We start from the raw sequence: 24,147 nt of genomic DNA on the forward strand, positions 1-24,147 counted from the left end.
TGCTTTCAAAGATCCTATGGATAAAAAATTAGAGGGTCTCCTGAAGAAAATATTTGTTCATCAAGGTTTTTCTCTTCAACCTTTTGCTTGCATCGTTCCTGTAACTACTGCAGCTGCTTTCTGGTTTGAGGCTCTAGAAGAGGCTTTTCAGATGGAGACTCCTTTAGAAGAGATTTTAGATAGAATTAAGGCTCTTAAGTTGGCTAATTCTTTTATTACAGATGCCGCATTTCAACTGGCTAAATTAGTGGCAAAAAGTTCAGGTCTTGCCATTTTAGCATGCAGGGCGTTATGGCTTAAGTCCTGGTCTGCTGATGTGTCATCTAAATCTAAGCTTTTGAACATCTCTTTCAAAGGAAAGACCCTTTTCGGGCCTGAACTGAAAGAGATTATTTTAGGCATCACTGGAGGGAAGGGTCATGCCCTTCCTCAGGATAGATCAATTAAGACAAGGGCTAAGCAAAATAATTTTCGTTCCTTTCGGAACTTTAAAAGTGATCCCGTTTCAACTACCTCTACTTCAAAGCAGGAGGGAAATTTTGCACAATCCAAGTCAGTCTGGAGACCTAACCAGACTTGGAACAAGGGTAAACAGCCCAAGAAATCTGCTGCTGCCACCAAGACCGCTTGAAGGGATTGCCCCCGATCCAGGACCGGATCTAGTAGGGGGCAGACTCTCTCTCTTTGCTCAGGCTTGGGCAAGAGATGTTCACGATCCCTGGGCTTTAAAAATTGTGTCCCAGGGATATTTTCTGGAATTCAAGAACTCCCTTCCAAGGGGGGAGATTTCACATTTCTCGATTGTCTGCAAACTAGACAAAGAGAGAGGCGTTCTTACGCTGTGTAGAAGACCTATATACCATGGGGGTGATCCGCCCAGTCCCAAGAGAGGAGCAGGGGCTAGGATTTTACTCAAACCTGTTTGCGGTTCCCAAAAAAGAGGGAATTTTCAGACCAATCTTGGATCTCAAGATTCTAAACAAGTTCCTCAAAGTTCCATCTTTCAAGATGGAGACCATTCGGACTATTTTTCCTCTGATCCAGGAAGGTCAATATATGACTACCGTGGATTTAAAGGATGCTTATCTACACATCCCTATTCACAGACGGAGGTCAGAAAATCGAAGATCTTAACCACTTGCCGAGCTCTTCATTCCATCCCTCGGCCATCAGTGGCTCAGTGTATGGAGGTAATCGGTCTCATGGTAGCGGCAATGGACATAGTTCCTTTTGCCCGCCTACATCTCAGACCACTGCAACTAAACATGTTCAAACAGTGGAATGGGGATTATGCAGATTTTTTTCCTCAACTGCATCTGGACCAGGAGACCAGAGATTCTCTTCTCTGGTGGTTGTCTCAGGACCACCTGTCTCAGGGAATGTGTTTCTACAGGCCAGAGTGGCTCATATTAACGTCATATGCCAGCCTGTTAGGCTGGGGTGCAGTCTGGAACTCCCTGATAGCTCAGGGTTTATGGTCTCGGGAGGAATCGATTCTTCCGATAAACATTCTGGAACTGAGAGCGATTTTCAATACGCTTCAGGCGTGGCCTCAGCTTGCTGCGGCCAAATTCATCAGGTTTCAGTCGGACAACATCACAACTGTAGCTTATATCAATCATCAGGGAGGAACAATGAGTTCTCTAGCGATGATGGAAGTTACCAAAATAATTTGATGGGCAGAGGATCACTCTTGCCATCTATCAGCGATCCACATACCAGGAGTAGAGAACTGGGAGTCGGTTTTCCTTAGTCGTCAGACTTTTCATCCGGGGGAGTGGGAACTTCATCCGGAGGTGTTTGCCCAGCTAATTCAGCTATGTGGCACGCCAGATTTGGATCTGATGGCGTCCCGTCAGAATGCCAAACTTCCTCGTTAAGGGTCCAGGTCTCGGGATCCCAAGGCGGTGCTGATAGATGTTCTAGCAGTGCCTTGGTTTTTCAATCTGGCTTATGGATTCCCACCGTTTCCTCTCCTCCTACGTCTGGTTGCCAGAATCAAGCAGGAGAGAACTTTGGTGATCCTGATGGCTCCTGCGTGGCCACGCAGGACTTGGTATGCAGTCCTAGTGGACATGTCCTCGGTTCCACCGTGGACTATGCCAATGAGGCGGGACCTTCTAATCCGGGGGCCGTTCTCGCATCCAAATCTAATTTCTCTGCGTCTGACTGCTTGGAAATTGAACGCTTGATTTTAGCAAAGCGTGGTTTTTCTGAGTCAGTCATTGATACCCTGATTCAGGCTAGAAAGCGTGTCACCAGGAAGATCTATCATAAGATTTGGAGCAAATATCTTTATTGGTGTGAATCTAAAGGTTACTCTTGGAGTAAGGTTAGGATTCCTAGAGTTTTGTGTCTTCTCCAAGAGGCTTTGGAGAAGGGATTATCAGCTAGTTTTCTAAAGGGACAAATCTCTGCTTTTGTCTTTTTTACTACACAAACATCTGGCAGATGTCCCAGACGTTCGAGCATTTAGTCAGGCTTTGGTCAGAATTAAGCCTGTATTTAAATAGGTTGCTCCGCCTTGGAGCTTAAATTTAGTTCTTAAGGTTCTTCAAGGGGTTCCTTTTGAATCCATGCATTCCATAGATATTAAGCTTTTATCTTGGAAAGTTTTGTTTCTATTTAGAATATCAATCAAGAGATTGTTGTTCCTTCTTTGTGTCCTAATCCTTCATCAAAAAAGGAACGTTTATTGCACAATCTTGATGTGGTTCGTGCTTTAAAATTCTACTTACAAGCAACTAAAGATTTCCGTCAGACATCTTCATTGTTTGTTGTTTATTATTGTAAACGGAAAGGTCAAAGGGCTACGGCTACCTCTCTCTCTTTTTGGCTGAGAAGCATCATCCGTTTGGCTTATGAGACTGCTGGACAGCAGCCTTCTGAAAGAATTACTGCTCATTCTACTAGAGCTGTGGCTTCCACATGGGCTTTTAAATATGAGTCCTCTGTTGAACAGATTTGTAAGGCGGCGACTTGGTCTTCGCTTCATACTTTTTCCAAATTTTCCAAATTTGATACTTTTGCTTCTTCGGAGGCTATTTTTGGGAGAAAGGTTCTTCAAGCAGTGGTGCCTTCTGTTTAAAGGTCCCTGTCTTGTCCCTCCCTTCATCCGTGTCCTGAAGCTTTGGTATTGGTATCCCACAAGTAATGGATGAATCCGTGGACTCGATACATCTTACAAGAGAAAACAGAATTTATGCTTACCTGATAAATTAATTTCTCTTGTGATGTATCGAGACCACGGCCCGCCCTGTTTATTGCGACAGGCATATATATTTTTTAAACTTTCAGTCACCACTGCACCCTATGGTTTCTCCTTTTTCTTCCTAGCCTTCGGTCGAATGACTGGGGGGTGTAGTTAAGGGGGGAGCTATATAGGAAGCTCTGCTGTGGGTGCTCTCTTTGCCACTTCCTGTTGGGAAGGAGAATATCCCACAAGTAATGGATGAATCCGTGGACTCGATACATCACAAGAGAAATGAATTTATCAGGTAAGCATAAATTATGTTTTCTCCAAGCTCTAATGAACTGTCCTTTTTGTAATGGCCTTGAAAACCCAATTAGGATGTCCACTCCTTGCTTGTAGCAGGGAATTACCTGCAGAGGGTTTTCGGTAAATCTTGGTGCTAACATGTCCCCCTTTGTCAGTTTTGGAGACCATGAGAGAACAACCCCTCAAGCCTAAAATAGGGGTCAACAAAAATCTAGTTACCCTCATAATGAATTCACAGCTAGTGTCATTGTACAATGACTATCTCCTCAAGAAAAAAACCTATTGCTCGCAGCCCTTTCTCATGTGGTATTGAGGAAAATAGGACTTTGACGTCTACAGTTAGCTAAGCTTGATTTTCTGACCATCATTAAATCCTTAATAATTTCAGGACGTGCTTAGTATCCGTATGATGGCTTGGTAAAGCCTCTACAAGGGGTTGGAGGATGGCATCAAGCCATTGAGACAAGTGTTCAGTTAGGGACCCAATTCCACTTACCAAAGGTCTACCCTGTACCTGTGGATCTTAGGTAGGTGGTTAAACAAAGGGATAACTGGGTTTTTAACAAGTAGGTAATTAAAAGTATTGTGGTCAAAAATGCCAACCTCTCTACCCTCATCTAACAAATGATTAAGTTCCCTCTGAAATCTGGGTATGGGGTCGTCCCTGAGATGGAAATAATGGTCTTTATTAAAGTGAAAGTAAATCCTAGTGTTTTACAAACACTAGGATTTACTATTGAAACAAATAAAGGGCACTTTCATTCATGAAGTATAAGGTACTTCATGTAGAAAGCTCCTTTATTTGTTTCAATCGATCGCCGCTCTTAGCTCCTACAGCAGCCTACGGCTAAAAATTTTTGGCTAAGAGGTGACGTTTTCACCTCTTAGCCAATAGCCATGCTGTAAATTCGGCATGGCGCCCATGGGAGCCGGGTTTACCGCACGGCTATTGGCTAAGAGGAGAAAACGTCACCTCTTAGCCCAAACTTTTTTTTTAGCCATGTGCCGCTGTACGAGCTAAGAGTGGCGATCGGTTGAATCAAATAAAGGAGCTTTCTACATGAAGTATCTTATACTTCATGAATGAAAATGCCCTTTGTTTCAATAGTAAATCCTAGCATTTGTAAAATGCTATGATTTACTTTCACTTTGTTTTGTGGACTCTCCATGCCCGGAAAGAAAGACATTTTTCAGGTAAGCATCTTTTTTTTTTTTTTAATCTAAAATATATATCATTTATTTATTTTTAATTCTACAGATATAACCTTGCCTGTCATCGCTTGGAAACTCTGCTGCAGAGCATTGATCTTCCTCCACTCAATAGTGCCAACAATGCCCAATATTTTCTTCGAAAACCAGACAAGGCCGTGGAAGAGGACAGCAAAGTATTTTCTGCATACCAAGACTGCATTCAGTTGCAGCTTCAGTTGAATTTGGCTCATCATGCTGTGCAAAGGCTCAAAGTTGCTCTTGGTATGAGTAGGAAAACCCTGCGAGAGCAGTTTGATTCCAGAGAGTTGATTCACACTTCTTCAACTGAGCAGCTGCGCACAATAATCAGATACCTTCTCGACACCTTACTTAGTCTCCTCCACTCATCCAATGGTTAGTGTTCTTTCCAATATAGATGTCTGTTAGCAAACTTTTTAGATACTTCTGGATTAAAATTCTCTTTTAATTTTAAAGGAATTCTCTAGTCAAAATTAAACTTTCAAGAATCAGAGCATGTAATTTTAAGCAAATTTCTAATTTACTCCTATTAATTTTTCTTCGTTCTCTTGGTATCTTTATTTGAACGTAAGCTTAGACGCTGGCCCATTTTTTTATTCAGCACCTGGGTAGCGCTTGCTCATTGGTGACTACATTTAGACACCAAAAAGAAAACAATACCCAGGTGCTGAACTAAAAATGGTCCGGCTCCTATGTTTACATTCCTGCTTTTCCAAATAAAGATACCAAGAGAATGAAGAAACATTGATAATAGGAATAAATTAGAAAGTTGCTTCAATTGCCTGCTCTATCTGAATCATGAGTTTAATTTTGACTTGAATAATCCTTTAAAGGGCCATAATACCCAAATGTTTAAACACTTGAAAGTGATGCAGCATAGCTGTAAAAAGCTGATTAGAAAATATCACCTGAACATCTCTATGTAAAAAAGAAAGATATTTTACCTCAAAGTTCCTCAGTAGCCACCTCCCATTGTAAAGGATTTCTAAGCAGCATATTAGTATGTATGTCCTGGGACATCTGAAGGGACTAGCATCGTGCACTCTCATATTATTTCACCAATCAGGTAAAGGAAGCTTACTATGAAATCTCATGAGAGTTAAGTCAAATCTCATGAGATCACAGTAAGAGTTCATGACCTCAGCACTGCTGATGCTGATTGGCTGCTGTTCATTTCTTCATTTTTTTAAATTTTTTTACCTGCAGCTGGGAGCAGCTGAGTATAACTTTTTACACAGAACTTACTCTGCTGAGCTGAGGAGATTGTGTGGTAAAATATCTTCCTTTTTTACATAGAGATGCTCAGGTGATATTTTCCTGTCAGCTTTTTACAGTTATACTGCATCAGTTTCAAGTGATTTAGCATACGAGTATTATGTCCCTTTAATGTATTTAAAGAAAACAATCAAACCAACATCGGAAAATAGTAGCTTTGTACATTATATATGTTTCATCTTGTGTCTCTTTTGTTTTTCTTTTTCTTTTATTTTAATTATTTAATGCTTGTATAAAATATTGGCCCAAAGATACTGTATATTTTAATGTTTAAGAAAATGTTTACTAAAGATACTTAAGATACAAAATAAGTTTGATTTTCCAGAATAGCTAAGTGGGTATTGTATTGTTGCAATGTCTAGTAACTTTTTTTTTTCTTTTCCTATTTTCTTTTTTTTCTTCCTAAATGTAAATGTGTGGATGAATAAGCACAGTTTTTAATTTTTTTGTTAGGACACTCTGTACCAGCAGTTCTTCAGAACACTTTCCACGCTCAGGCTTGTGAAGAGCTGTTCAAACACTTATGCATAAGTGGGACACCAAAAATAAGATTGCACACTGGGCTTCTGCTAGTGCAACTGTGTGGTGGTGAGAGATGGTGGGGACAATTTCTTTCCAACGTTTTACAAGAACTTTACAACTCAGAACAGCTTCTTATATTTCCTCAGGACAGGTGAGCTAAAGGCTGTTTGTTCTTAAATTTGCTGCTTTCATTATCAGACTTTAAAAATGAAAGGCATACAGGGACATAAATTCAGTTGATACATTTTTGTTTCCGTTATCTACCCACATGCCTCTTGTCATTGACTCACCAGATGTGTTCAACTAGCTCCCAGCAGCACATTGCTGCTCTGAAGCTTTTATTTTTTACTACTTTGCAGAGGTTAAATGGACACTCAATCAAAATGAACCTTTCATTATTCAGAAATAGCATGCAATTTTAAACAACTTTCCAATTTACTTCCATTAAAAAAATGTGCACAGTCTTTTTATATTTAAACTTTTTGAGTCACCAGCTCCTACTGAGCATGTGCAAGAATAAGCGTGTATGCATTTGTGATTGGCTGATGGCTGTCACATGGTACGTGTATGCATTTGTGATTGACTGATGGCTGTCGCATGGTACAGGGGGAGTGGAAAAAGATATAACTTTTAAAATTGTCAGAAAAAAAATCTACTACTCATTTGAAGTTCAGACTAAGTTCTATTGCATTGTCTTGTTATCTTGCATTTGTTGATTATGCAAATCTACTATGTTGACTGGTCTTTTAAACACACAGACCATGTTTGATTATATTTCCTTTCTGTTGGGGACTACTGAAAGCAATTTATATATTTTGTAATCAACATAGGTTCATCATAAATTCCTAACCTATGTTAAAAAAAATAAATAAAAAAAAATCACCTTTCTCCAACATAGGTGTGTCCGGTCCACGGCGTCATCCTTACTTGTGGGATATTCTCTTCCCCAACAGGAAATGGCAAAGAGCCCAGCAAAGCTGGTCACATGATCCCTCCTAGGCTCCGCCTACCCCAGTCATTCTCTTTGCCGTTGTACAGGCAACATCTCCACGGAGATGGCTTAGAGTTTTTTAGTGTTTAACTGTAGTTTTTATTATTCAATCAAGAGTTTGTTATTTTGAAATAGTGCTGGTATGTACTATTTACTCAGAAACAGAAAAGAGATGAAGATTTCTGTTTGTATGAGGAAAATGATTTTAGCAACCGTCACTAAAATCCATGGCTGTTCCACACAGGACTGTTGAGAGCAATTAACTTCAGTTGGGGGAACAGTGAGCAGTCTCTTGCTGCTTGAGGTATGACACATTCTAACAAGACGATGTAATGCTGGAAGCTGTCATTTTCCCTCTGGGATCCGGTAAGCCATGTTTATTACGATTGTAAATAAGGGCTTCAAAAAGGGCTTATTAAGACTGTAGACTTTTTTTGGGCTAAATCGATTGATTATTAACACATATTTAGCCTTGAGGAATCATTTTATCTGGGTATTTTGATATAATAATATCGGCATTCACTGTTTTAGACTCCTTATTCTTTAGGGGCTTTCCCAAAGCATGGGCAGAGCCTCATTTTCGCGCCGGTGTTGCGCACTTGTTTTTGAGAGGCATGGCATGCAGTCGCATGTGAGAGGAGCTCTGATACTTAGAAAAGACTTTCTGAAGGCGTCATTTGGTATCGTATTCCCCTTGGGGCTTGGTTGGGTCTCAGCAAAGCAGATACCAGGGACTGTAAAGGGGTTAAAGTTCAAAACGGCTCCGGTTCCGTTATTTTAAGGGTTAAAGCTTCCAAATTTGATGTGCAATACTTTTAAGGCTTTAAGACACTGTGGTGAAAATTTGGTGAATTTTGAACAATTCCTTCATGTTTTTTCGCATTTGCAGTAATAAAGTGTGTTCAGTTTAAAATTTAAAGTGACAGTAACGGTTTTATTTTAAAACGTTTTTTGTACTTGTTATCAAGTTTATGCCTGTTTAACATGTCTGAACTACCAGATAGACTGTGTTCTGAATGTGGGGAAGCCAGAATTCCTATTCATTTAAATAAATGTGATTTATGTGACAATGACAATGATGCCCAAGATGATTCCTCAAGTGAGGGGAGTAAGCATGGTACTGCATCATTCCCTCCTTCGTCTACACGAGTCTTGCCCACTCAGGAGGCCCCTAGTACATCTAGCGCGCCAATACTCCTTACTATGCAACAATTAACGGCTGTAATGGATAATTCTGTCAAAAACATTTTAGCCAAAATGAACACTTATCAGCGTAAGCGCGACTGCTCTGTTTTAGATACTGAAGAGCATGACGACGCTGATATTAATATTTCTGAAGGGCCCCTAACTCAGTCTGATGGGGCCAGGGAGGTTTTGTCTGAGGGAGAAATTACTGATTCAGGGAACATTTCTCAACAAGCTGAACCTGATGTGATTGCATTTAAATTTAAGTTGGAACATCTCCGCATTCTGCTTAAGGAGGTATTATCCACTCTGGATGATTGTGACAAGTTGGTCATCCCAGAGAAACTATGTAAAATGGACAAGTTCCTAGAGGTGCCGGGGCTCCCAGAAGCTTTTCCTATACCCAAGCGGGTGGCGGACATTGTTAATAAAGAATGGGAAAGGCCCGGTATTCCTTTCGTCCCTCCCCCCATATTTAAAAAATTGTTTCCTATGGTCGACCCCAGAAAGGACTTATGGCAGACAGTCCCCAAGGTCGAGGGAGCGGTTTCCACTTTAAACGAACGCACCACTATACCCATAGAGGATAGTTGTGCTTTCAAAGATCCTATGGATAAAAAATTAGAAGGTTTGCTTAAAAAGATGTTTGTTCAGCAGGGTTACCTTCTACAACCAATTTCATGCATTGTCCCTGTCGCTACAGCCGCATGTTTCTGGTTCGATGAGCTGATAAAGGCGGTCGACAGTGATTCTCCTCCTTATGAGGAGATTATGGACAGAATCAATGCTCTCAAATTGGCTAATTCTTTCACCCTAGACGCCACTTTGCAATTGGCTAGGTTAGCGGCTAAGAATTCTGGGTTTGCTATTGTGGCGCGCAGAGCGCTTTGGTTGAAATCTTGGTCGGCTGATGCGTCTTCCAAGAACAAGCTACTTAACATTCCTTTCAAGGGGAAAACGCTGTTTGGCCCTGACTTGAAAGAGATTATCTCGGATATCACTGGGGGTAAGGGCCACGCCCTTCCTCAGGATCGGCCTTTCAAGGCAAAAAATAAACCTAATTTTCGTCCCTTTCGCAGAAACGGACCAGCCCAAAGTGCTACGTCCTCTAAGCAAGAGGGTAATACTTCTCAAGCCAAGCCAGCTTGGAGACCAATGCAAGGCTGGAACAAGGGAAAGCAGGCCAAGAAACCTGCCACTGCTACCAAGACAGCATGAAATGTTGGCCCCCGATCCGGGACCGGATCTGGTGGGGGGCAGACTCTCTCTCTTCGCTCAGGCTTGGGCAAGAGATGTTCTGGATCCTTGGGCGCTAGAAATAGTCTCCCAAGGTTATCTTCTGGAATTCAAGGGACTTCCCCCAAGGGGGAGGTTCCACAGGTCTCAGTTGTCCTCAGACCACATAAAAAGACAGGCATTCTTACATTGTGTAGAAGACCTGTTAAAAATGGGAGTGATTCATCCCGTTCCATTAAGAGAACAAGGGATGGGGTTCTACTCCAATCTGTTTATAGTTCCCAAAAAAGAGGGAACGTTCAGACCAATCTTAGATCTCAAGATCTTAAACAAGTTTCTCAAGGTTCCATCGTTCAAGATGGAAACCATTCGAACTATTCTTCCTTCCATCCAGGAAGGTCAATTCATGACCACGGTGGATTTAAAGGATGCGTATCTACATATTCCTATCCACAAGGAACATCATCGGTTCCTGAGGTTCGCATTCCTGGACAAACATTACCAGTTCGTGGCGCTTCCTTTCGGATTAGCCACTGCTCCAAGGATTTTCACAAAGGTACTAGGGTCCCTTCTAGCTGTGCTAAGACCAAGGGGCATTGCTGTAGTACCTTACTTGGACGACATTCTGATTCAAGCGTCGTCCCTTCCTCAAGCAAAGGCTCACACGGACATTGTCCTGGCCTTACTCAGATCTCACGGATGGAAAGTGAACGTGGAAAAGAGTTCTCTATCTCCGTCAACAAGGGTTCCCTTCTTGGGAACAATAATAGACTCCTTAGAAATGAGGATTTTTCTGACAGAGGCCAGAAAAACAAAACTTCTAGACTCTTGTCGGATACTTCATTCCGTTCCTCTTCCTTCCATAGCTCAGTGCATGGAAGTGATCGGGTTGATGGTAGCGGCAATGGACATAGTTCCTTTTGCACGCATTCATCTAAGACCATTACAACTGTGCATGCTCAGTCAGTAGAATGGGGACTATACAGACTTGTCTCCGAAGATACAAGTAAATCAGAGGACCAGAGACTCACTCCGTTGGTGGCTGTCCCTGGACAACCTGTCACGAGGGATGACATTCCGCAGACCAGAGTGGGTCATTGTCACGACCGACGCCAGTCTGATGGGCTGGGGCGCGGTCTGGGGATCCCTGAAAGCTCAGGGTCTTTGGTCTCTGGAAGAATCTCTTCTACCGATAAATATTCTGGAACTGAGAGCGATATTCAATGCTCTCAAGGCTTGGCCTCAGCTAGCGAGGGCCAAGTTCATACGGTTTCAATCAGACAACATGACAACTGTTGCGTACATCAACCATCAGGGGGGAACAAGGAGTTCCCTGGCGATGGAAGAAGTGACCAAAATCATTCTATGGGCGGAGTCTCACTCCTGCCACCTGTCTGCTATCCACATCCCAGGAGTGGAAAATTGGGAAGCGGATTTTCTGAGTCGTCAGACATTGCATCCGGGGGAGTGGGAACTCCATCCGGAAATCTTTGCCCAAGTCACTCAGCTGTGGGGCATTCCAGACATGGATCTGATGGCCTCTCGTCAGAACTTCAAAGTTCCTTGCTACGGGTCCAGATCCAGGGATCCCAAGGCGGCTCTAGTGGATGCATTAGTAGCACCTTGGACCTTCAAACTAGCTTATGTGTTCCCGTCGTTTCCTCTCATCCCCAGGCTGGTAGCCAGGATCAATCAGGAGAGGGCGTCGGTGATCTTGATAGCTCCTGCGTGGCCACGCAGGACTTGGTACGCAGATCTGGTGAATATGTCATCGGCTCCTCCTTGGAAGCTACCTTTGAGACGAGACCTTCTTGTTCAGGGTCCGTTCGAACATCCGAATCTGGTTTCACTCCAGCTGACTGCTTGGAGATTGAACGCTTGATCTTATCGAAGCGAGGATTCTCAGATTCTGTTATCGATACTCTTGTTCAGGCCAGAAAGCCTGTAACTAGAAAGATTTACCACAAAATTTGGAAAAAATATATCTGTTGGTGTGAATCTAAAGGATTCCCTTGGGACAAGGTTAAGATTCCTAGGATTCTATCCTTCCTTCAAGCAGGATTGGAAAAAGGATTATCTGCAAGTTCCCTGAAGGGACAGATTTCTGCCTTGTCTGTGTTACTTCACAAAAAGCTGGCCGCTGTGCCAGATGTTCAAGCCTTTGTTCAGGCTCTGGTTAGAATTAAGCCTGTTTACAAACCTTTGACTCCTCCTTGGAGTCTCAATTTAGTTCTTTCAGTTCTTCAGGGGGTTCCGTTTGAACCCTTGCATTCCGTTGATATTAAGTTATTATCTTGGAAAGTTTTGTTTTTAGTTGCAATTTCTTCTGCTAGAAGAGTTTCAGAATTATCTGCTCTGCAGTGTTCTCCTCCTTATCTGGTGTTCCATGCAGATAAGGTGGTTTTACGTACTAAACCTGGTTTTCTTCCAAAAGTTGTTTCTAACAAAAACATTAACCAGGAGATTATCGTACCTTCTCTGTGTCCGAAACCAGTTTCAAAGAAGGAACGTTTGTTACACAATTTGGATGTTGTTCGCGCTCTAAAATTCTATTTAGATGCTACAAAGGATTTTAGACAAACATCTTCCTTGTTTGTTGTTTATTCCGGTAAAAGGAGAGGTCAAAAAGCAACTTCTACCTCTCTCTCTTTTTGGATTAAAAGCATCATCAGATTGGCTTACGAGACTGCCGGACGGCAGCCTCCCGAAAGAATCACAGCTCATTCCACTAGGGCTGTGGCTTCCACATGGGCCTTCAAGAACGAGGCTTCTGTTGATCAGATATGTAGGGCAGCGACTTGGTCTTCACTGCACACTTTTACCAAATTTTACAAGTTTGATACTTTTGCTTCTTCTGAGGCTATTTTTGGGAGAAAGGTTTTGCAAGCCGTGGTGCCTTCCATTTAGGTGACCTGATTTGCTCCCTCCCTTCATCCGTGTCCTAAAGCTTTGGTATTGGTTCCCACAAGTAAGGATGACGCCGTGGACCGGACACACCTATGTTGGAGAAAACAGAATTTATGTTTACCTGATAAATTACTTTCTCCAACGGTGTGTCCGGTCCACGGCCCGCCCGGGTTTTTTTAATCAGGTCTGATAATTTATTTTCTTTAACTACAGTCACCACGGTACCATATGGTTTCTCCTATGCAAATATTCCTCCTTAACGTCGGTCGAATGACTGGGGTAGGCGGAGCCTAGGAGGGATCATGTGACCAGCTTTGCTGGGCTCTTTGCCATTTCCTGTTGGGGAAGAGAATATCCCACAAGTAAGGATGACGCCGTGGACCGGACACACCGTTGGAGAAAGTAATTTATCAGGTAAACATAAATTCTGTTTTTGTGGAAAATTAACCTTGTATTTTTCTACAGTCTCCGCCAATGTAGGTACCACTTTATAAAATCAGCTGGTGTTTTTTTTATGTTTTAAATACTTTTACTTCTTTCAGATATGGAGTCCACAACGTCATTCCAATTACTTGTGGGAATATCACTCCTGGCCAGCAGGAGGCAAAGAGCACCACAGCAAAGATGTTAAAAAGTGAAGGTCAACTTTGATGAATGAAAGCCCAGTTTTAAAAAAAAATACTATTAAAAACAGGGGCACTTTCATTCATCAAAGTTTATAAAGCAGCCGTTTTGTTTAAAAACTTACCTCTCTCCTCTTCACAGCCGGAGCAGCTTCCCCCAACCGCAGATCCTTTCTTCATATGTCAGCAATGACGAATCTAGCTTCCTCCAATAACCGCTTCTCTCCCCCCCCCCTCCCCAGAGCAAACATTGCCTGAGGCCATGCCGTGATTGGAGGAAGCCGGATTCTTCATAGCTAACGTATGAAGAGAGGTTTTGCGGGCGGGTAAAGCTGCTCCCTCTGTGAAGAGGAGAGAGGTAAGTTTTTAAACAAACTTATAAACTTTGATGAATGAAAGTGCCCCTGTTTTTAATAGTATTTTTAAAAACCAGGCTTTCATTCATCAAAGTTGACCTTCACTTTAAGTGTCACTCCCCTACACGTAATCGCCAGTCATTCTCTTTGCCTCTGTCAATGGAGGAGGTGAAGTTTGGTGTCTGAAGAAATGAATTCGTTTTTCGGGTACTTTAACCTGCAAGCAAGGATTTTGGTATAGCTGACTCCACGTTAATCTCCTAAGTAGAGTAGTGGTGTCTTTTAAGCAGTTAAGAAGTTGTGAGGTGGTCCTTACTTTGTTTCCTAACATATTGCTGTCCTAGTTATAGAAAGCCAGAGTTGGTGACTCTTTTCTTTTTCTACAGGTCTCTGAAGAGTATGTGTCCTTTGACACATTGTAAACTGTCGTACTGCCTGACAGATTACAGGTAAGTGCCTTTTGTCTTCTAGGTATTGGAGATTGGCACTTAAGAAGATTGAGCTGCAATTTTAATTTGGGACATGTATATTCGTTATACAGGATATTTACAGGCAGAGAGCAGGCACTTATGTTACTAGAGTCTAAGGGGTTATTACTTTTTTTGGGGGATTTATAGTATATTCCTTTTTACTTTGTGGGCTGACAGTATGTACAAGCTGCTTGTGGTAGAATTATTCACATAATTATGGCACACTTCTATTATTTACTCATTCAGGGTTGTATGAATTTAAGTGTTTGGGCTAAACGTTAGGACGGTTTTTACGGTCCTGCAGACAATATGTGCAGAGGGTGTTTCAGTAACGCACGCTTTTATTTTATCTGCAGTGTCTCTTGTCGGCTTATCTCGTGACCTGCTCTTCTGCTTTTAGTTCTCTAAGCGGAATGGTGCCATCACTGTTACCGACATATTTTGGCTTCCTTCGATCGGCTGGAGAGCTTTCTGACATTTTTTGTAACATTTACTTAAACGAAGGTCAGGTAAAGACATCTCAGTCAGACTGAGGTGTAGAGGTTCTAATTTGTTTAGCTAGTGTAGATACGTAATGCTAAACTCTCTCAGGTATTTTTCTTTTTCTTAAAGTGACAGTTCCCAATAAATTAAATATTGCATTTTATTTTTCTCATTTATTCCCCTTCCTGGATTATGGTAATGGAAGACTCTGTCTTTTGATAAATGTTTGTTATGCCTTAAGGCACAAATAGTTTTGCCTATGCAATTCTGTGCTGCATGCTTATCTAGAACTATTCAAAATAAAGATAAATTGTTGCCCACTGAGCCCAATGTCTCTCAGGATGATGCTGTTCAGGCAATGCCACAGCTTTCTCCTCAAATGTCCCAAGCCTCAATGGCGTCACATTCAGTGCCTTGCAGTTCCTCTTAGCCTCCTGGAGGAGTTTATTTGCCTGCAGATTTTGCTGCACATGTATCTTCTGCGGCATTATCTGCTTTTCCTATGCTGGGAAAACGCAAGAGGAAACTTAGACAATCAGATAGTAAGGTTTCTGTTTCTCCTTCTGCTGCGCAGGTTGCCCTCCCGAATAAGTCTGAGGATACGTCGGTAGCTTCTGAGGCTGAAATCTCAGATTCGGACAATATAATTCCTGTATTTGATACTGAAGAAGTAAACTTTAGATTTAAGCTTGAACACCTTTGTGTGCTGTTAAAGAAGGTGTTGGCTACTTTGGACGACTCCGATACTTCTGTTGTTGTCTACCCTTAGAAGTCTAGTAAACTTGTTAAATACTATGATGTTCCTTTCTCTGTGGAAGTTTTTCCTGTTCCGGACCATGTGACAGATACGTTCACAGGAATGGGAGAAGCCAGGATACCTTCCTCCCCGTCTCCAGTTTTTAATAAGTTTCCTGTTGCTGACTCCATTAAAGATTCATGACGCATGGTGCCTAAAGTAGAAGGGGCTATTTCTACTCTGGCTAAGAGAACTACGATCCCTATAGAGGATAGCTGCTCCTTTAAGGATCCTATGGACAAAAAGCTGGAGGCTTATTTGAAGATGTATATTCATCAAGGTCTGCAATGGCAACCTGCAGTTTGTATTGCCACAGTAGCAAGTGCTGCATCTTATTGGTGCGATAACTTGTCTAAATCAATATTAGCAGATACTCTGTTGGAGGAGATCCAAGATAGGATTAAGGCTCTTAAACTAGCCAATTCCTTTATTTCTGATGCTAACATTTAAATTATTAGACTGGGAGCCAAGATGCCTGGCTTCACTGTCTTAGCCCGCAGGGCTTTGTGGCTAAAATCTTGGTCAGCTGATGTTACCTCTAAGTCCAAGGTTCTGGTGCTTCCAAGCAAGGGTAAAACCTTTTTTGGACCTGGTCTGGCATAAATAATTTCTGATATTACGGGTGGAAAAGGGTCTTTTCTACCACAAGACAAGAAGAACAGACTCAAATGACGTCAAAGTAATTTTCGTTCCTTTCGTAACTTCAAAGGTCAAAAGTCTTCCTCTCCCTCTTCCAAGCAGGAGCAGTCCAAGTCTTCTTGGAACCCCAATCAGTCTTGGAATAAGGGGAAGCAATTAAAGAAACCCTCAGCTGAGTCTGTCAGCATGAATGGTCGGGCCTCGGTCTGGGATCGGATCAAGGATTCTATTCAAATCTGTCTGTGGTTCCCAAAAAAGAGGGAACGTTTTGACCCATTTTAGACCTAAAATGCCTCAAGTTTCTCAGGGTACTATCCTTTAAAAAGGAAACCATTTGTTCCCTTCTTCCTTTGGTCCAAGAGGGTCAGTTCATGACGATGATATACCTGAAGGATGCGTATCTTCATGTTGCCATACACAGGGATCATCACAAGTTCCTGAGATTCGCCTTTCTAGACAAACACTTTCAGTTTGTGGCTCTTCTGAGTTCTTTAGCCATGAAGGAGGTGGCACGGGTTATTCAGTGGGCGGAAGCTCACAATTGTCTGTCTGCCATCCACATTCAAAGAGTGGACAACTGCGAGGCGGATTTCCTGAGCAAGACAGACTTTTCATCCCAGGAGTGGGCTCTTCATCCGGAGGTGTTCTCCAGGTTAACTCTCAAGTGGGGGGTGCCAGAGTTGGATCTGATGGTGACTCGGCAGAATGCCAAGCTTCCATGGTACGGTTCAAGTCAAGAGATCTGCAGGCCGCTCTGATATATGCTCTGGCTGTTCCTTGGGATTTCGTTCTAGCATGTCTGTTTCCTCTGCGCTCCTTCCACTAGTCATTGCTTGTATCAAACAGGAGAGAGCGTTGTTAATTCTAATAGCTCCTGCATGGCCTTGCAGGATCTATTATGCAGACATAGTGAAGATGTCCTCTCTCAGGGTCCATTACTCCATCCAAATCTCGTTTCTATGAAGCTGACTGCTTGTAGATTGAACTCTTAGTTCTGGCTAAGCGTGGGTTTTCTGAGTCTGTCATTGATACTATGATTCATGCTTGCAAGCGTGTTACTCGTAAACTTTACCATTAGGTATGGCGTAAATACCTTTTTTTGTTTAAATCAAAGGGCTTCTCTTGGAGTAGGGTCAGGATTCCTAGAATTTTGTCTTTACTTCAGGAAGGTCTGGAGAAAAGGTTGTCAGTCAGTTTTCTGAAAAGTCAGATTTCTGCATTATCTATTTTGTTACACAAGTGTCTGGCGGATGTGCCAGATGTTCAATCTTTTTGTCAGGCCCTGGTCAGAATCAGGCCTGTGTTTAAACCTGTTGCTCCTCCTTAGAGTCTTAACCTTGTTCTTAAAGTTTTGCTGCAGGCCCTGTTTGAGCCAATGCATTCCATAAATTTTAAACTGTTATCTTGGAAAGACTTGTTTCTTATTGCTATCTCTTCTGCTTGGAGAGTTTCGGAACTCTCGGCTTTGCAGTGTGATTCTCCTTCCCTTATCTCTCATGCGAATAAGGCAGTTCTTCGTACTAAATTGGGGTTTCTCCCTAAAGTGGTTTTGGATACAAATATTAATCAGGAAATTGTTGTTCCTTCTCTGTCCTAATCCTCCTTCTCATAAGGAATGTCTGTTGCACAACTTGGATGTGGTGCGTGCTCTAAAGTTCTACCTATAGGCTACTAAGGTTTTTCGCCAGTCTTCTGCCCTCTTTGTTTGTTTCTCAGGAAAGCGTAAGGGTCAGAAGGCCACTTCTCTTTTCCTCTGGTTGAGAAGTATGATTCGTTTTGCTTATGAGACTGCTGGACAGCAGCCTCCTGGGAGAATTACAGCTCATTCCACTAGGGCTGTCTCCTCTTCTTGGGCTTTAAAAAATGAGGCTTCTGTGGAACAGATTTGCAAGGCGGCAACATGGTCCTCTCTGCATACTTTTTCCAAATTCTAAAATGTTATACTTTTTCCTCGGCTGAGGCCTCTTTTGGGAGAAGGGTTCTTCAAGCGGTGGTGCCTTCTGTTTAGGTCTACCTGTCTTGTTCTCTCTGCCTTTTATTCTATGTCCTCTAGCTTGGGCATTGGTTCCCACTAGTAATAAATGACACTCCATATCTTAGGAAAGAAAACAAAATTTATGCTTACCTGATGTCTTTCTTTCCAGATATGTAGAGTCCACGACCCCACCCTTATTTTAGACAGTAGTTTTTTTGACTAAACTTTAGGCACCTCTACACCTTTTGTGTTATTACTTTTTCCATTTCCTTTTCGATCGAATGACTGGAGATTATGGGTAGGGGAGTGACACTTAACAGCTTTGCTGTGGTGCTCTTTGCCGCCTCCTGCTGGCCAGGAGTGATATTCCCACTAGTAATTGGATTGACGTTGTGGACTCTCCATATCCGGAAAGAAAAAAATAAAATCGGGTAAGCATTTGTTTTTTTTTTTGTGTTAGGGATTTCTTAAAGGGACATTGTAGTTTGATTAATTTGTTAGAGTATGTGATATCACCACCAATCCTTTTGTGGGTGTTAAACACATAGTTAAAGTACTCCCTTCTACCCCCTCTGATTTTCTTTCTCTGTTTAGTCTATCTCTTATACCATAATTTTTCCCCCTTTTCATTTTCACTCCCTATCTCACTTTCACATTCTTTTCTGCCCTCTCTTGCATTATATCTGTTTTCTTTCTAATGACACGGTGAGTCCACGGATCATCATCAATTACTGTTGTGAATATCACTCCTGGCCAGCAGGAGGAGGCAAGGAGCACCACAGCAAATCTGTTAAATATCACTCACCTACCCACAATCCCCTCTTTGCCTGTATTGCAAGGAGGAGGTGAAGTTTAGGTGTCTGATGAGAAGTTTTCTTCAATCAAGATTTTTTTTTTTTTAATAGAGTAAGCTTACTCTGTTCCTTTCTGGGGTCTAGCCTAGTCCACATCAGTCTCTTCAGTAGGGCAGTGGTGGCTTTTGAGTACTTGAGAACTTGTGAGGTACAATCCTCACTGCGTTTTCTCAAGAGTCTGCTGCCCTAACTTGAAAACATGAGTAGGTTTACTCAGTTTTTCTCTTTTCACAGGTCCATGTTAGGTGCTGCACCCTCTCAAACCAGGTGAGCTGTCCGGCTTTCAAGTAAGTGCCATTTTAATTTTATTTTGCAACGATATTGCTGGCACTTGAAAGCTGTCTTATTTAATATGGGACTTTATTAAACCTTCATGTTTGGGGTTTCTTTTAGGCAGTTTGGGCATTGAGACACTGAGGTGATTTATGGTGGCTCAGTGTGTTATAGTAGTTTTTATACTTTAACTTTTGGTCATGGAGATTACTGTTGTAAGCGTTTTTTTTGGCATTTAGGGCTTTGTAACCGCTCTGTATTTGAAAATGAGCTGCAGGACAGGTAGGCACCTCAGTAAAGCTACTGAGGTGTATAGGTAGCCTGAGGTCTATTTGGTTTGTTGTGCTAACACCCATTTCTATTTAAAGACACAGTACACATTTATTTTTTATTTTCAAATAAAGCAGTTTTACACTTTATCTTTATTTATTACATAAAATGGATCAAGAGGCTTTTCAAAGCATTATCCCAGGCGAAGTTGCTGCTTGTCAGTTATGTTTTGATGATCAGGTGGAACCCCCAGTTCCTTTTTGTTCCTCATGCATTGAGAGAACTTTAAGTTATAGAGAGAAAATATTTGACCACGAGCCACCATTATCCCAGGGCAAATTCTGTTCAGGTGTCTCCTGTTGCAGATATGCCGCAGCTTTCTCCTCAAGCGTCCCAACTTTTTCAATCTCCACATACAGTGCTCTGTGTTTCCTCTTGCAATTCTGTAGGATTTTCTCTACAAGACATTGCTTCCCAGGTATCCCTTGTGGTATCTGAGGCCTTGTCAGCTTTCCCCATGTTGCAGGGAAGGCGTAAAAGAAAATTTAAGGAAACGGTTAGTAAGGTTTCTGATCAAGTTCTGTCTATCCAGAGTGTCCCTTCCCATAAGCCTGAGGAAGAAGACATGTCGGTAGCATTTGAGGGGGAAATCTCAGACTCTGTGTAATTCCTTCTTCTGATGCTGAAGTGGTATCCTTCAGATTTAAGCTAGAACACCTTTGCTTATTACTTACGGAGGTTTTGGCTAATTTGGACGACTCCGACACAACTATCGTAGTCAATTCTAAAAAGTCTAGTAAATTGAACAAATACTTTGATGATCCCTCCGCGGTGGAGGTTTTTCCGGTTCCTGACCGTGCTGCAGAGATTATTGCTTGAGAATGGGTAAAACCTGTTATTCCCTTTTCTCCATCTCCTATTTTTAAGATAGCGGATTCTATTAAGGAGTCATAGCAGACAGTTCCGAAGGTAGGATCGATCTCCACTTTGGCCAAGAGGACTACTATTCCCATAGAGGATAGTTGTTCTTTTAAAGATCCAATGGATACAAAATTGGAGGCTTTACTAAAAAAAGATGTATGTCCACCAGGGTCTACAATAGCAACTTGCAGAGTGTATCGTCACTGTTACCAGCACTGCGGCTCACTGATTTGATGCTTTGTCTGAATCTCTTCAGACAGATACCCCTCTTGATGAGATCCAGGACAGGATTAAGGCTCTCAAGTTAGCCAATTCCTTCATTACAGATGCTTCCTTACAGGTTATTTAAACTGGGAACCAAAATTTCTGGTTTTGCGATCCTAGCCCCCAGGGTCTTGTGGTTGAAGTCCTTGTCTGCAGATGTTTTAATCTAAATCTAAGCTCATGGCTATTCCTTACAAGGGTAAGACCTTGTTTGGACCTGGTTTGGCGGAAATTATCTCAGATATTACTGGAGGGAAGGGCTCTTTTCTTCCTCAAGATAAAAAGAATAAGCAGAAGGGACGTCGGAATAATTTTCGACCTTTTTTAATTTTAAAGGCAAGTCTTCCTCCCATTCCTCCAAGCAAGATCAAGCCAAGCCTTCCGGGAAACCTAACCAGTCCTGGAATCTAAAAAGCAATCTAAAAAGCCTTCAGCTGATTCCAAGTCAGCATGAAGGGTTGGCCCCCGATCCGGAAGCGGATGTTGTAGGGGGCAGACTCTCTTTTCCCAGGCTTGGATAAGAGATGTACCGGATCCCTGGGCTGTGGACATTGTCTCCCAGGGATACAAAATAGACTTCAAATATTTTCCTCCCCAGAGGCAGGTTTCTCCTCTCCAGATTATCTGTAGACCAGATAAAAAGAGAGACGTTCTTACATTGTGTCAAGGACCTTGCCGTCCTTGGGGTAATATCTCCAGTTCCCTTTCAGGAAAGGGGTCTGGGATTTACTTGAATCTGTTCGTAGTTCCCAAAAAGGAGGGAACCTTTCGCCCAATCCTAGATCTAACATGTTTAAACAAGTTTCTCAGAGTGCCATCCTTCAAGATGGAGACTAAACACTCCAATCTTCCCTTGGTACAAGAGGGTCAGTTCCTGACAACCATAGACCTAAAGGATGCATACCTTCATGATCTAATTCACAGGGACCATCACAAGTTTCTGAGATTCATCTTTTTGGACAATCAATTTTAGTTTGTGGCCCTTCCATTCAGCCTTACCACAGCTCCCAGAATTTTCTCAAAGGTTCTGGGGGCTCTTTTTTAGCTGTGCTTCGATCTCGGGGCATTGCAGTGGCACCTTAACTGGCCGACATTCTGGTTCAGGTGCCATCTTTTCAGCAAGCAGAATCTCATACAGAGATCTTGTTGTCTTGTCTTTGATCCCACGGATCGAAGGTGAATCGGGGAAAAATGAAGATTTTTCTGACGGAGGTCAGAAAAAGAAAGATTTTAGACTCTTGTCTTGCCCTTCATTCCTCTCCACTGCCGTCATTGGCTCAATGTATGGAGGTATCGGTCTGATGGTGGCTTCCATGGATATTATTCCTTTTGCTCAGGTCCATCTCAGATCTCTGCAGTTATGCATGCTCAGACAATCGAACGGGGACTATACGGACCTGTCTCCACGTGTAGATCTAGATCAGGCGTCAATAGTCTCTCTTCCGTGGTCATTTTCTCGGGATCATCTTTCCCAGGGTACTTGCTTCCGCAGACCCTCCTGGGTGAATGTGACCACGAATGCCAGCCTTCTAGGTTGGGGAGCAGTATGGGGCTCGTTGAAGGCTCAGGGCTTATTTACCCAGGAGGAGTCAGTCCTGCCCATAAACTTTTTGGAGCTGAGAGCAATCTTCAATGCTCTTCTGGCCTAGTCTGGCCTGGCCTCAGTTATCCTTAGCCTGGTTTATCAGATTCCAGTCAGACAACATAATCTCGGTGGTCTACATCAACCACCAGGGGGGAACTCTGAGTTCCTTGGCCATGACAGAGGTGGCCCGAATTATTCAGTGGGCGGAGACCCACAACTGCTGTCTTTCTGCTATCCACATCCTAGGAGTGGAGAATTGGGAAGCTGATTTTCTGAACAGACAGACTTTTCATCCCGGGGAGTGGGAACTTCATTAGGTTGTGTTTTCCAGCTTGACCCTCAAGTGGGGGTAGCCGGAGTTGCATCTCATGGCTTCTCGTCAGAATGCCAAACTTCCAAGATACGGCTCGAGGTCAAGAGATCTGCAGGCATTTCTGATTGATGTTCTGGCAGTTCCTTGGAACTTCAGTCTAGCCATACCTGTTTCATCCGTTCGCTCTCCTTCCAAGAGTCATTGCTCGAATCAAGCAGGAGAGGGCGTCTAACTCTCATATCCCCGGCGTGGCCTCACAGGATTTGGTATGCAGACCTAGTGAAAATGTCAATCTTTCCACCTTGAAGACTGAATCTGAGGAACGACCTTCTACTTCAGGGTCCCTTCCTTTATCCAAATCTCGTTTCTCTGAAGCTGACTGCTTGGAGATTGGACACTTAGTTTTATCTAAGCGTGGATTTTCAGAGTCGGTCATTGAGACCTTGATTGAGGCTCGTAAGCCTGTGACTCGCAGGATTTTACTATAAGATCTGGTGTAAATACTTTTATTGGTGTGAATCCAAAGGAAACTCTTGGAGTAGAGTAAGGATTCCTAGGATTTTGTCATTTCTCCAGGATGGTCTGGAGAAGGGTTTGTCGGCAAGTACTCTCAAGGGTCAGATTTCGGCATTGTCTATTTTGTTACATAAGCGCTTGGCGGATGTGCCAGACGTGCAATAGTTTTGTCAGGCCTTGGTTAGAATTTGGCCTGTGTTTAAACCTGTTACTCCTCCCTGGAGTCTTAACCTTGTTCTTAAAGTTTTACAACAGGCTCCGTTTGAGCCTATGCATTCTTTAGATATTAAGATGTTATCTTGTAAAGTTTTGTTTCTTGTTGCTATTTTCTCTGCTCAGAGAGTTTCGGAACTCTCTGCTTTACATTGTGAATACCCTTATCTTATATTTCACTCTGATAAGGTTTTTTCTGCGTACTAAGTTTGGTTTCCTGCCCAAGGTTGCTTCGGTTTCCTAATCTTTCTTCTCACAAAGAACGCTTGTTTCATAATCTGGATGTTGTGCTAGCGCTAACATTTTATTTGCAGGCAACTAAGGACTTTTGTCAGTCTTCTGCATTCTTTGTTTGCTTTTCTGGGAAACTCAAGGGTCAGAAAGCTACGGCTACTTCACTTTCCCTTTGGCTGAAGCGCGTTACTCGCTTGGCATATGAGACTGCTGGACAGCAACCTCCTGATAAAATCACAGCTCATTCCACAAGAGCTGTTTTTTCTTCCTGGGCCTTCAAAAATGAAGCTTCTGTGGAACAGATTTGCAAGGCTGCAACTTGGTCATCTTTGTTGCACACTTTTTCCAAATTCTATAAATTCGATACTTTTGCCTCGGCTGAGGTTTCTTTTGGGAGAAATGTTCTTCAAGCAGTGTTGCCTTCTGTTTAGATTCCTGTCTTGCCCTTCCCTTATCTGTGTCCTCTTGGCTTGGGTATTGGTTCCCAACAGTAATTGATGATCAGTGGACTCACCGT

At 42.5% G+C, this 24,147-nt stretch overlaps 1 protein-coding gene across 7 annotated transcripts in view; it reads left to right on the top strand.

The window, feature by feature from the left end:
* BIRC6 (baculoviral IAP repeat containing 6) overlaps positions 1 to 24,147 on the top strand; it is an 854,588-nt gene that overhangs the window by 291,776 nt on the left and 538,665 nt on the right. For all 7 annotated transcript variants that reach the window (XM_053711846.1, XM_053711848.1, XM_053711852.1 and 4 more), the window contains exons 29-30: positions 4,758 to 5,104; positions 6,458 to 6,677. In XM_053711846.1, coding sequence (XP_053567821.1) covers positions 4,758 to 5,104; positions 6,458 to 6,677 — 567 coding nt within the window. The remainder of the gene's footprint in view (positions 1 to 4,757; positions 5,105 to 6,457; positions 6,678 to 24,147) is intronic.

Source organism: Bombina bombina, chromosome 4, assembly GCF_027579735.1.
Source record: "Bombina bombina isolate aBomBom1 chromosome 4, aBomBom1.pri, whole genome shotgun sequence".
Lineage (NCBI taxonomy): Eukaryota > Metazoa > Chordata > Amphibia > Anura > Bombinatoridae > Bombina > Bombina bombina.